The 12,097-nt window shown below is 41.5% G+C and overlaps 1 protein-coding gene across 3 annotated transcripts; it reads right to left on the bottom strand.

The window, feature by feature from the left end:
* Positions 1 to 2,091: 2,091 nt before the first annotated feature.
* On the bottom strand, positions 2,092 to 12,038 carry LOC124116822. 3 transcript variants are annotated; one of them, XM_048393170.1, is made up of 5 exons: positions 11,689 to 12,031; positions 6,558 to 6,629; positions 5,103 to 5,252; positions 2,973 to 3,415; positions 2,092 to 2,921 (listed from the first exon to the last, which is right to left on the bottom strand). In XM_048393170.1, the coding sequence occupies exons 1-5, from the start codon at positions 11,891 to 11,893 to the stop codon at positions 2,856 to 2,858; spliced, it is 936 nt and encodes a 311-aa protein (XP_048249127.1). In that variant the 5' UTR covers positions 11,894 to 12,031; the 3' UTR covers positions 2,092 to 2,855. The 3 variants fall into 3 exon arrangements, with proteins under 3 accessions (XP_048249127.1, XP_048249126.1, XP_048249128.1); XM_048393169.1 differs by having other exon boundaries at positions 2,092 to 3,415; positions 11,689 to 12,027; XM_048393171.1 differs by lacking the exon at positions 6,558 to 6,629 and having other exon boundaries at positions 2,092 to 3,415; positions 11,689 to 12,038.
* Between the last annotated feature and the right edge of the window lie 59 nt (positions 12,039 to 12,097).

Here is a 12,097-nt window from a genome sequence, read left to right as displayed (position 1 = left end):
CACTCTGGTGCCACTTTCTAAATGGCATTGTGTGTTCATAATATGGAGTAGTCTTGCCCTGAACTAATACAGTAAAAGTAGGAGGACTAACACAATGCTTGTCATGCATCAATGTTTATCTGACGCTCAAATGGAAAGGAATTAACAAGACGGTTAATGGCTGGACGGAAGTCATGTCCGACATGTTGGAATATTCTTTACCTGTTTTCGTTCGGTCCTTCAAATAGTATCTCCTGAGAATAGTCACGTTCCTCAACAAGTAGAATCCCAAAGTCTACCTGAATGTCATTTGAAGGCAATCTGATGACGTGTTTGTGATTACTTCCAGGAAATTACTAACTCGCTAGGTTTGAAAATATATGAGGGTTGTGACGAATGACAAGGATAACAAAAACTTGGTAAGTAAAGGTATGATACTGGCCTACTCAAGATAAAACAATGAAAAGTCTTCGGGGGTAAATAGCATATAATAAAACGAAGATCGAAAGTTTCACTGACTTAAGACCTTCAACAATGTATTTTAATCGCCCATTGTGTACGTATTTGTCTGTAGATGTTTCGTAGTGTTTAAATCATATCTTCTTGAAAATGTCGCTGGCACATGCAAATATACATGGTTCAGTATCTGGCCCATATATCAGGGACGGGGTTTTCATGTCAGCCTCCGGCTACGCTAAGTACACATTGAATACACAGTTCGGCAAACAGTCCTTCATTAAACTTTCGAAAGATGCATTTCTTGCCATATTTCTTTCTCAGCATGTTTCTACGTCAAACGAAACTATTTCACCCATCTGTAACTGATGTGAGTGAGTGGGTGAGTGAGTGAGTATTGTTTTACGCCGCTTTTAGCAATATTCAAGCAATATCACGGCGGGCGACACCAGGCATTGGTTGCCCATGTTGGGAATCGAACGCTTTAACCATTAGTGATTGAGTGAGTGTGGGATAGTGGTGAACAAAGTTGAAAAATATGATGTTTTGATACAATTGAACTTTGTTCTGTTAAGAGATTGCAAAAAACTTCAAGCAAATCCTTTGTTTTTTGAGAATCAATACGTAGTTAATTCCATTTGTCTAAAATACCTTATGTGAATGTAGAGAAAACCCTTCCGTCATTGCATTAAGGATCATGGTTTATCTTTGAGACAATTCTTTGGTGGTACATTTGCTGGATGCAGCAATATTTCTGTTATTGTAGGATTTCTATGGAGCTTCTTTCTCGTTCTTAGTTGTGTTGAGTAGATTTCTTCGATGTGGTCACAAAGAATGCTGACTGGATATATCTATATCTATATCTATATCTATATCTATATATATATCTATATATATATATAATAAAGTGGAGTAAGATTGAACACAGTTTAAATTGGCTAGCGCTTTCAACTCGTATCACGTACGAGTCTCATCAGGCCATAATATTCAGTTAGCAAATTAAATTAAAACTGTGTTTAATCTTACTCCACTTATTTAATCATTACTATATTGTGCATGAGAGTAAGAACTTTACTGCGTTTTTTATTTATGCATGCCATCGTAGATCGATACCCACAAAGTCAATCACACCATTGTCTTGTCCAGACTCAATTATTTACGGAGCGCCGTCTATATCTGGAATATTGTTGACAAACAAACAAAGAAGCAAACAAACAAATAAGCATATGAGTTCTGGTTACTAATCGTTATTACAACATACATGGTCCATGAAATTTTCACTTCAATTGCATGTTAAGGAAAGGGAGATGTACAGGTATATGTTTCTATGCGTTTTATGTATTGTAAATAGATACTATTCAAACTGTTTGAAATATATTAAAACTATTCACCAGCCTCAAACATATCAATGCAATGACAGTATGCACATATTCACCATGGGGACATGTAACAATACACCAAATATGTACAACAACGTTGATAAAACCACTTAAAGTTGTCCGCGGAATATTTCAGTGGAGGATTTCGTTGATGTGTAATATAAAAATGAATGACTATGTCAGTCATCAAAATCAATCTGACAATCAGCATAATAATCTTTGTTAATATTTTTTATCTCAAGCCGCTGCGCCGGAAAAAATAAAATAAAACTCCGTCTGTAAGTAAAAATTATTTTTTGTAATTACCAATTTCTTACAAGGATGCTATCCGAGGCTATATTCCCAATTATTTCCTCATGTGCGCGCAACGGATCAGAACCCAGAACAGGCGCAGGATTGCTGTTGTTCTTTATACGTATTCTGTTTGAGCAGTTTGTATGGGAGTAAGTCAAAATATAATATATCAAAATCGTTAGTAAAGTACTTGTCATTTCTCCAAAAAATATAAACATTATCATACACATCACAGCTTTAACATTCTGCCACGGGCATCCATGACGTATTAACCGCCATTTGAAACCAAGTGTTCGAGATACTTGGCAATACAAAAAGCGGTAGACATTAAATATTTTTTAATAAGAATGAAAATGTAAACTTGCAATCTAATTGACATTATAATATAATATTGAAATATAAAGTGTATGACATTAGAGTATAATATACATTAAAGCTTCATGCATGCTTGGTATGTACAATAATTCTACTCTCTGAATGAACTACACGTGTGCATGGACCTGCATCACGAATATTCTGCCGTATTCATTGAACAAATGTTCTTGGTTTCATTTCTCTATAATATCTTGAGATTGACCAAAGTCACTTTATTTCTTTTTTGTTGCTAATAAACAAACTTGAACTTATATAGTATTTTACGGTAATTTCAGGAGTTAGTGCAGGTAAGAAAAAAATTCTCAGATACCTGGGTAACAGTACCGTGAAGGCATAAACAGGATCACAGAAATAACAATAGATCGCATTTTGCTAAGCATCACCCGGAATGCTAAGGTCGCCATTTTCCGAAACATTGCCTCGGTAGACATATTCCATGTTGGTATGGCCGCCGTGTGTCGGAGCATTGCCATGGTCGGTGTAGCCCATGTTGGTATGGCCGCCGTGTGTCGGAGCATTGCCATAGACGGTGTAGCCCATGTTGGTATGGCCGCCGTGTGTCGGAGCATTGCCATGGACGGTGTAGCCCATGTTGGTATGGCCGCCGTGTGTCGGAGCATTGCCATGGTCAGTGTAGCCCATGTTGGTACGGCCACCATATTCCGAAACATCGATGTCGATACGACCACTCTCATCGCCTTCCATGGCGTAAAGTTTGTTGGTGTCGCGGTTGACGTAGAGGCTGGTGGCTCGTTGAAACGTCTGAGGGGGAATCTTTGGTTTCACGAAAGTTGCGATGAGCAGAATTATGAAACCTACTATGTCTAAGACACCTCCGATAACGCAGACAAAGAGACACCAACCAACCGTCCACTCCAGTCGTGCGCCAATAGCCACACCATAGACGATAACACCCACAATGTTGCATAACGCTGAAACGGCAATATGCGTATTAGTATTTATTCAAATAATACCGAACTTTCATAAGACACTTTCTTCATGAGAGGGTGCATGGGTTTAGATTAACGTCATTTTAAACAGTATTTAAGTTAATGGATCGACTAGCCCGACTCCTTGACTTGATTGCGTGCGCCCGATGACCGCGCGGCTCACAATTTCAATGACTAAATGTTTTGGTCCTGATTATTTCATGCAGCCGTCATGCAGCCAGATCATTGCGAAGTGCAATGTTAAAATGACACACACACACACCATTCACACACGCACACCACACACACGAACACGTACACCCCGTACACACACATCAATCACACACATATACACCACACACACACACACGAACACGTATACACACCACGCACACACAAACGCCACACAAACGTCGTACACGTACACACACCACACGCACACACACCACACACCACACGCACAACACACGCACACGCACACACACACCACGACCACACTACACACATACCACACACACACACATCACACTCACACACCACACACCGCACGCACGCACACGCACACACACACACACACACACACACCACACCACACCACACCACACCACACCACACCACACCACACCACACCACACCACACCACACCACACCACACCACACCACACTCACACCACACACCACATCACACACACCACACACATATCACACACACACACCACACCACACCACACACACCACACACCACACCCACACCACACCCATACCACACACACACCACACCACACACACACACACACACACACCACACACATACCACACACACACCACACACACACACACACACCACACCACACACATATCACACGCACACACACACCACACCACACACATACCACACACACACACCACACCCGCACCACACAAATACCACACACACACACACCACACACGCGCGCACACACACCACACACTACACACCCACCACACACATACCACACCCACACACTACACCCACACACCACACCCACACACCACACCCACACATCACACACATACCACACACATACCACACCCACACACACCACACACGCGCACACGCGCGCACACGCGCGCACACACACACCACACCACACACCCACCACACACATACCACACCCACACACTACACCCACACACCACACCCACACATCACACACATACCACACACACACCACACCACACACACACACACCACACCACACACATATCACACGCACACACACACCACACCACACACATACCACACACACACACACACCACACCCGCACCACACAAATACCACACACACACACACCACACACGCGCGCACACACACCACACCACACACTACACACCCACCACACACATACCACACCCACACACTACACCCACACACCACACCCACACATCACACACATACCACACACATACCACACCCACACACACCACACACGCGCACACGCGCGTACACACACACCACACCACACACACCAAACAACACTTATTTATGTTTCAAAGCTGCATACAAATATATCTGTTCATGACATATGTATCTAGGACATCTGAGTAGAGATTTACCACCTGAAGAAGTGTATGGACGGTAATACTGCTCAATGACAAAAGTAATGCGGTGAACTATTTACCGTGAATAACGTGTTCATGTCTACTCACCGGCAACAAGCGTGAAGACGGCCATGGTGATGAGAAAACATCTATGGTAGAGGCCCATAGACACGTAGACGTAGACGGGCATCACGACAAGCGGGATGGCCGCGCATATAATGGCCACGCTCTCCAAGCCTCGGACATTGTTCAGCCAATCTGGAATGCATGATGAAAAATTTAGTTCTAACCTTGTTGTTCAAAGACATTCTTGCTGATAGTCAAAGAGTTGCCCCATATAATTAAGCGTTCCAATGAGGCAGACTTGATGGTGGGGATGTTGTGCAGAAGGGATACTCGTTCTGTAATATGTTTGTAATTAAACAGATACTGTTTTCGATGCGATCCGATAAACTTGTTATTACACCCCGATACATATTGAAAAGTGGTCACTGAGTGAAATTTAAAGATTCAGGAGAAACACGGCAAATATGCGGACCTCGCTTTCAAAATGTCATGCTTGCATCCCAAGTTCCAAGTTGTCCGACTCCCCATTGTTCTCGGTGCCTTAGGTTTGGTGCCTCCCAATCTGTTGACTGACATTGTTTGCTACCAGGAATACAGCCCTTCTGACAATCTGGGTAATGCAGAAGGCTGCAGTGTTGGGGAGTCTTCACATTCTCCGAAAAGTTCTGGGTGGGTTTGACTAGACAAGAACCCCGACCTGATGATGAGCCTAACCAGCCTGACTGTGCCAGGATCACCCAAACCTTCTTTGCTCCATCAACTACTACTACTGCTACTACAACTACTACTACTACCACTACCACTACTACTACTACTACTACATGTAATACTACTACTACTACTTCAACCACTACTATTACTACTACTACTACTACTACTACTACTACCACCACCACCACCACTACTACAACCAATACTACTACTTCTTCTACTATATGTACTTCGACTGCTACATGTACTACTACAACTTCTACTACTACCACTACCACTACCACTACCACTACCACCACCACCACCACTACTACTACTACTACTACTACTACTACTACTACTACTACTACTACTACTACTACTACTACTACTACTACTACTACCACTACTATTACTACTACTACTACTACCGCTACCACTACTACTACCACCACCACCACCACTACTACCACTACTATATGTACTTCGACTGCTACATGTACTACTACTACTACTACTACTACTACTACTACTACTACTACTACCACTACCACTACTAATACTACTGCTACTACTACTACTACCGCTACTACGACTACTACCACCACCACCACCACTACTACCACTACTATATGTACTTCGACTGCTACATGTACTACTACTACTACTACTACCACTACTACTTCTACTACTCAATGATGTAGTATGATGATAACAATCAGTAAGTGTCACTATAATAAGACAAGAGCTTTAAGCTCTGATATAGCGAACAAAGCTTTGTATTCTATTGGAATATTTTACACTTACGAAATGGTGCACAGAAAACTTCATTTTTGATGTTGGCGTTGCATGACCGCCACACGCTTCCTCCATCAAGACCTGGATGTGGGAGACATGGGAACAGTGTATGTGAGTATATATAGTTATTGCTGGAAATGTCACAGGCGAAAAGAGCTTCAACTGACAACAGCAGACGGTTAGTGAGTTAGGTTTCAGGGGAATGACATCACGCGGAACACAAGGGAGTGGCTTCCTTCACTTACTCAGGGAGATTCGAACCCTGGTTGGGTGGTTGGTTGTTGTTTAACGCCCCACTCAGCAATATTCCAGCTCTATGACGGGGGTCTGTAAATAATCGAGTCTGGACCAGACAATCCAGTGATTGACATCATGAGCATCGATCCACGCAATTGGGATCGATGACAGGCATCAACTAAGTCAGCGAGCCTGACCACCCGATCTCGTTAGTCGCCTCTAACGACAAGCATAGTCGCCTTTTACGGCAAGCATGGGTTGTGAAGACCTATTCCACCCGGATCTTCACGGGTCTCGGACCCTGGCGTGTAGGCCCTGACGTACCCACAACCAGAACACCCCGTAATGTTATCGTTCGTGTCTTGAGTCAACAGACTCAACTGAGTCATAACGTCTTAACGGTAGCTAGGCAGTCCATATGTCGTCTCATCTCCAACCTCAACCAAGAAGAAAGCAGGCGGACGAAATGAAATAACAAAACAAAAAAACACACAAAAAAACCACTCACCAAAGTTTGGGGACATGAAATATCCTACGTTACCATTATACCTGAAGTTTAGGAACATGAAATATCCTACGTTGTCGTGATACCTTAAGTTTAGGAACATGAAATATCCTATGTTGTCGTAATACCTTAAGTTTGGGAACATGAAATATACTACGTTGTCGTGATACCTTACGTTTGGGAACATGAAATATCCTACGTTGTTGTAATACCTTAAGTTTGGGAACGTGCAATATCCTGCGTTATCATAATACCTTAAGTTTTGGAATATGAAATATCCTACGTTATCATAATACCTGAAGTTTAGGAACATGAAATATCCTACGTTATCATAATACCTTAAGTTTGGGAACATGAAATATCCTACGTTACCATTATACCTTAAGATTGGGAACATGAAATATCCTACGTTGTCGTAATACCTTAATTTTGGGAACATGAAAGATCCTACGTTGTCGTGATACCATAAGTTTGGGAACATGAAATATCCTATGTTGTCGTAATACCTTAAGTTTGGGAACGTGCAATATCTTAGGTTATCATAATACCTTAAGTTTGGGAACATGAAATATCTTACGTTATCATAATACCTTAAGTTTGGGAACATGAAATATGCTACGTTATCATAATACCTTAAGTTTGGGAACGTGCAATATCTAAGGTAATCATAATACCTTAAGTTTGGGAACATAAAATATCCTACGTTATCATAATACCTTACGTTTGGGAACGTGAATATCCTACGTTATCATAATGCCTTACGTTTGGGAACATGAAATACCCTGCGTTATCATAATAATTTTAGTTTGGGAACATGAAATATCCTACGTTACAATAATACCTTAAGTTTGGGAACATGAAATATCTTACGTTATAATAATACCTTAAGTTTGGGAACATGCAATATCCTACGTTATCATAATACCTTAAGTTTGGAAACATGCAATATCCTACGTTGTCGTAATACCTTGAGTTTGGGAACATGAAATATCCTACGTTACCATAGTACCTTAAGCTTGGGAACATGAAATATCTTAGGTTATCAAAATACCATAAGTTTGGGAACATGAAATATCCTACGTTATCATAATACCTTAAGTTTGGGAACATGCAATATCCTACGTTGTCGTAATACCTTAAGTTTGGGAACATGAAATATCCTACTTTACCATAATACCTTAAGCTTGGGAACATGAAATATCTTAGGTTATCATAATACCATAAGTTTGGGAACATGTAATATCCTACGTTATCATAATACCTTAAGTTTGGGAACATGAAATATCTAAGGTTATCATAATACCTTAAGTTTGGGAACATAAAATATCCTACGTTATCATAATACCTTAAGTTTGGGAACATGAAATACCCTACGTTATCATAATAATTTTAGTTTGGGAACATGAAATATCCTACGTTACAATAATACGTTTAGTTTGGGAACATGAAATATCTTACGTTATAATAATACCTTTAGTTTGGGAACATGAAATATCCTACGTTGTCGTAATACCTTAAGTTTGGGAACATTAATTATCCTACGTTATCATAATACCTTAAGTTTGGGAACATGAAATATCTCACGATAAATGACTGTCCAAACGCCAAATGCGAATATCACTGTGCAGATTGAGTTCGTGTATAAAACATGAACCTTATAAATAGATTATGCGCATTTGAAATGAGTCTTAGTGGTATGTGTTTCATTGTACAGCCGGTACAGACAGCGTGTACAGACAGCTTGTACAGACGGCGTGTATTGACACATTCTAAGGAGATTGACGCCACTCTGTATAACTTCACGATTCTTTTCAAATTGTGAGGACCTGTGCGGGGCCTATCGTATACAATTTGTCACAATATGTCTTTTCTGACAATTATAACCCGAATCGACAGAGCACGGCAACAGGGCCATTGTGGAATATATCTGAAAGACCGCTGTAAGGTATGATTGAGGTCATGCATGCTAAAACGCTAAGTATTCCTTATAGTTAGATGACATATGCATGTCATTCCTGTGATACGCTTAGCAAGTATATTGTGATTGCTAGTGGCGCATTGTGATAATTTCGGAGGGGTAGAATCAGAGCTTATTCAACACGGGATGGTGATAATGTCGGTACAACACGATGACGGAACAAATGCATCAACCATGGCCAAAACTTGGAGAGTAAGAGGAGTGGTAGGGTAATCATGTAGATAGGTGTCCGCTCGTCACGCCAAAGACCCGTGTTCAATGCCCTCACGGGTTTAACGTAAGGAGCCAATTATCGATGTACCCCTGTCGTGATATGAATGATACAAACTGCGGCTTAAAACACTACTCACCTACTCATTCACTTACTCTGAAGTTTAAACGCGGTTAGACTACGAAACATTCATCATATTGTGATAGTTGCTAAACCTGAGCCTACTCAACTCTACGTAACATTCATCATATTGTGATAGTTGCTCAATCCGAGCCTACTCACCTCTATGTAACATTCGTCATATTGTGATAGTTGCTAAACCTGAGCCTACTCAACTCTACGTAACATTCATCATATCGTGACAGGTGCTCAATCCGAACCTACTCACCTCTATGTAACATTCATCATATTGTGATAGTTGCTAAACCTGAGCCAACTCACCTCTACGTAATATTGTTCATATTCTGAGAGTTGTTAAACCTGAGCCTTCTCACCTCTTCGTACGTAATATTCATCATATTGTGATAGTTACTCAACCTGAGCCTACTCGCCTCTACGTAACATTCATCATATTGTGATAGTTGCTCAACCTTAGCATACTCACCTCTACGTAACATTCATCATATTGTGACAGGTGCTCAACCTCAGCATACTCACCTCTACGTAACATTCATCATATTGTGACAGGTGCTAAACCTGAGCCTACTCACATCTTCGTAACATTCATCATATTGTGACAGGTGCTAAACCTGAGCCTAGTTGCTCAACCCGAGCCTACTCACCTCTACGTACGTAATATTCATCATATTGTGATAGTTGCTCAACCTGAGCCTACTCGCCTCTACGTAACATTCATCATATTGTGACAGTTGCTCAACCCGAGCATACTCACCTCTACGTAACATTCATCATATTGTGACAGGTGCTCAACCTTAGCATACTCACCTCTACGTAACATTCATCATATTGTGACAGGTGCTAAACCTGAGCCTACTCACCTCTACGTAACATTCATCATATTGTGACAGGTGCTAAAACTTAGCCTAGTTGCTCAACCCGAGCCTACTCACCTCTACGTACGTAATATTCATCATATTGTGACAGTTGCTCAACCTGAGCCTACTCACCTCTTCGTAACATTCATCATATTGTGACAGGTGCTCAACCTGAGCCTACTCACCTCTACGTAACATTCATCATATTGTGACAAGTGCTAAACCTGAGCCTACTCACCTCTTCGTAACATTCATCATATTGTGACAGGTGCTAAACCTGAGCCTACTCACCTCTACGTAACATTCATCATATTGTGACAGGTGCCAAAGCTGAGCCTAGTTGCTCAACCCGAGCCTACTCACCTCTACGTACGTAATATTCATCATATTGTGATAGTTGCTCAACCTGAGCCTACTCACCTCTTCGTAACATTCATCATATTGTGACAGGTGCTCAACCTGAGCCTACTCACCTCTACGTAACATTCATCATATTGTGACAGGTGCTAAACCTGAGCCTACTCACCTCTTCGTAACATTCATCATATTGTGACAGGTGCTAAACCTGAGCCTAGTTGCTCAACCCGAGCCTATTCACCTCTACGTACGTAATATTCATCATATTGTGATAGTTGCTCAACCTGAGCCTACTCGCCTCTACGTAACATTCATCATATTGTGACAGTTGCTCAACCCGAGCATACTCACCTCTACGTAACATTCATCATATTGTGACAGTTGCTCAACCTGAGCCTACTCACCTCTTCGTAACATTCATCATATTGTGACAGGTGCTAAACCTGATCATAATCACCTCTTCGTAACATTTATCATATTGTGACAGGTGCTAAAACTTAGCCTAGTTGCTCAACCCGAGCCTACTCACCTCTACGTACGTAATATTCATCATATTGTGATAGTTGCTCAACCTGAGCCTACTCACCTCTTCGTAACATTCATCATATTGTGAAAGGTGCTCAACCTGAGCCTACTCACCTCCACGTAACATTCATCATATTGTGACAGGTGCTAAACCTGAGCCTACTCACCTCCACGTAACATTCATCATATTGTGACAGGTGCTCAACCTGAGCCTAGTTGGTCAACCCGAGCCTACTCACCTCTACGTACGTAATATTCATCATATTGTGATAGTTGCACAACCTGAGCCTACCCACCTCTACGTAACATTCATCATATTGAGGCCTACTCACCTCTCAGGTGCCATGGGTAGTTAAACTGGATACATCCGTCATGAGATCCTCTCAAACACGACAGCCGTCGCCACAACCCAAAGGACGCAGAGGAATCCCAAGCCCAGAATGGAGCAGCAAATGACAAAATCTGCAGAATTTCGGCTAAAAGTAAAGCAATACAGGCAAGGAGAGGTAGAACCCCATATCTTCTGATTCCCTTCATTACTGGAACTATCCTAACTTCTGTACTTGCCAACGTGTTAGGTAGACACAGATCTGTGATGTTACTTGTCGAGCATTACCTAACTGGCTTTTCCTGTTTGCCTAAATGTATATATGAATGGATGCCATTCACTGAGACACGCCAGGTTGTAAACAGCCTTGTCTGTCTGTGAATTGTATTGATAGTTATAGATAGCCTACATTG

Source organism: Haliotis rufescens, unplaced genomic scaffold (assembly GCF_023055435.1).
Source record: "Haliotis rufescens isolate VD_foot unplaced genomic scaffold, xgHalRufe1.0.p SCAF_116, whole genome shotgun sequence".
Lineage (NCBI taxonomy): Eukaryota > Metazoa > Mollusca > Gastropoda > Lepetellida > Haliotidae > Haliotis > Haliotis rufescens.
The sequence above is the reverse complement of the archived record's forward strand: the minus strand, read 5'-3'. Positions and strand labels throughout refer to the sequence as shown.

What these genes read in the sequence shown, in the direction of transcription:
- LOC124116822 (XM_048393169.1), bottom strand. Translation starts at nt 11,893, where the DNA reads ATGAAGGGAATCAGAAGATATGGGGTTCTACCTCTCCTTGCCTGTATT. An exon ending in AGTTTTCTGTGCACCATTTC is followed by an intron (nt 5,253 to 6,557) that starts GTAAGTGTAAAA and finishes CATGCATTCCAG; the next exon opens with ATTGGCTGAACAATGTCCGA. An exon ending in CGTCTTCACGCTTGTTGCCG is followed by an intron (nt 3,416 to 5,102) that starts GTGAGTAGACAT and finishes TTGCCGTTTCAG; the next exon opens with CGTTATGCAACATTGTGGGT.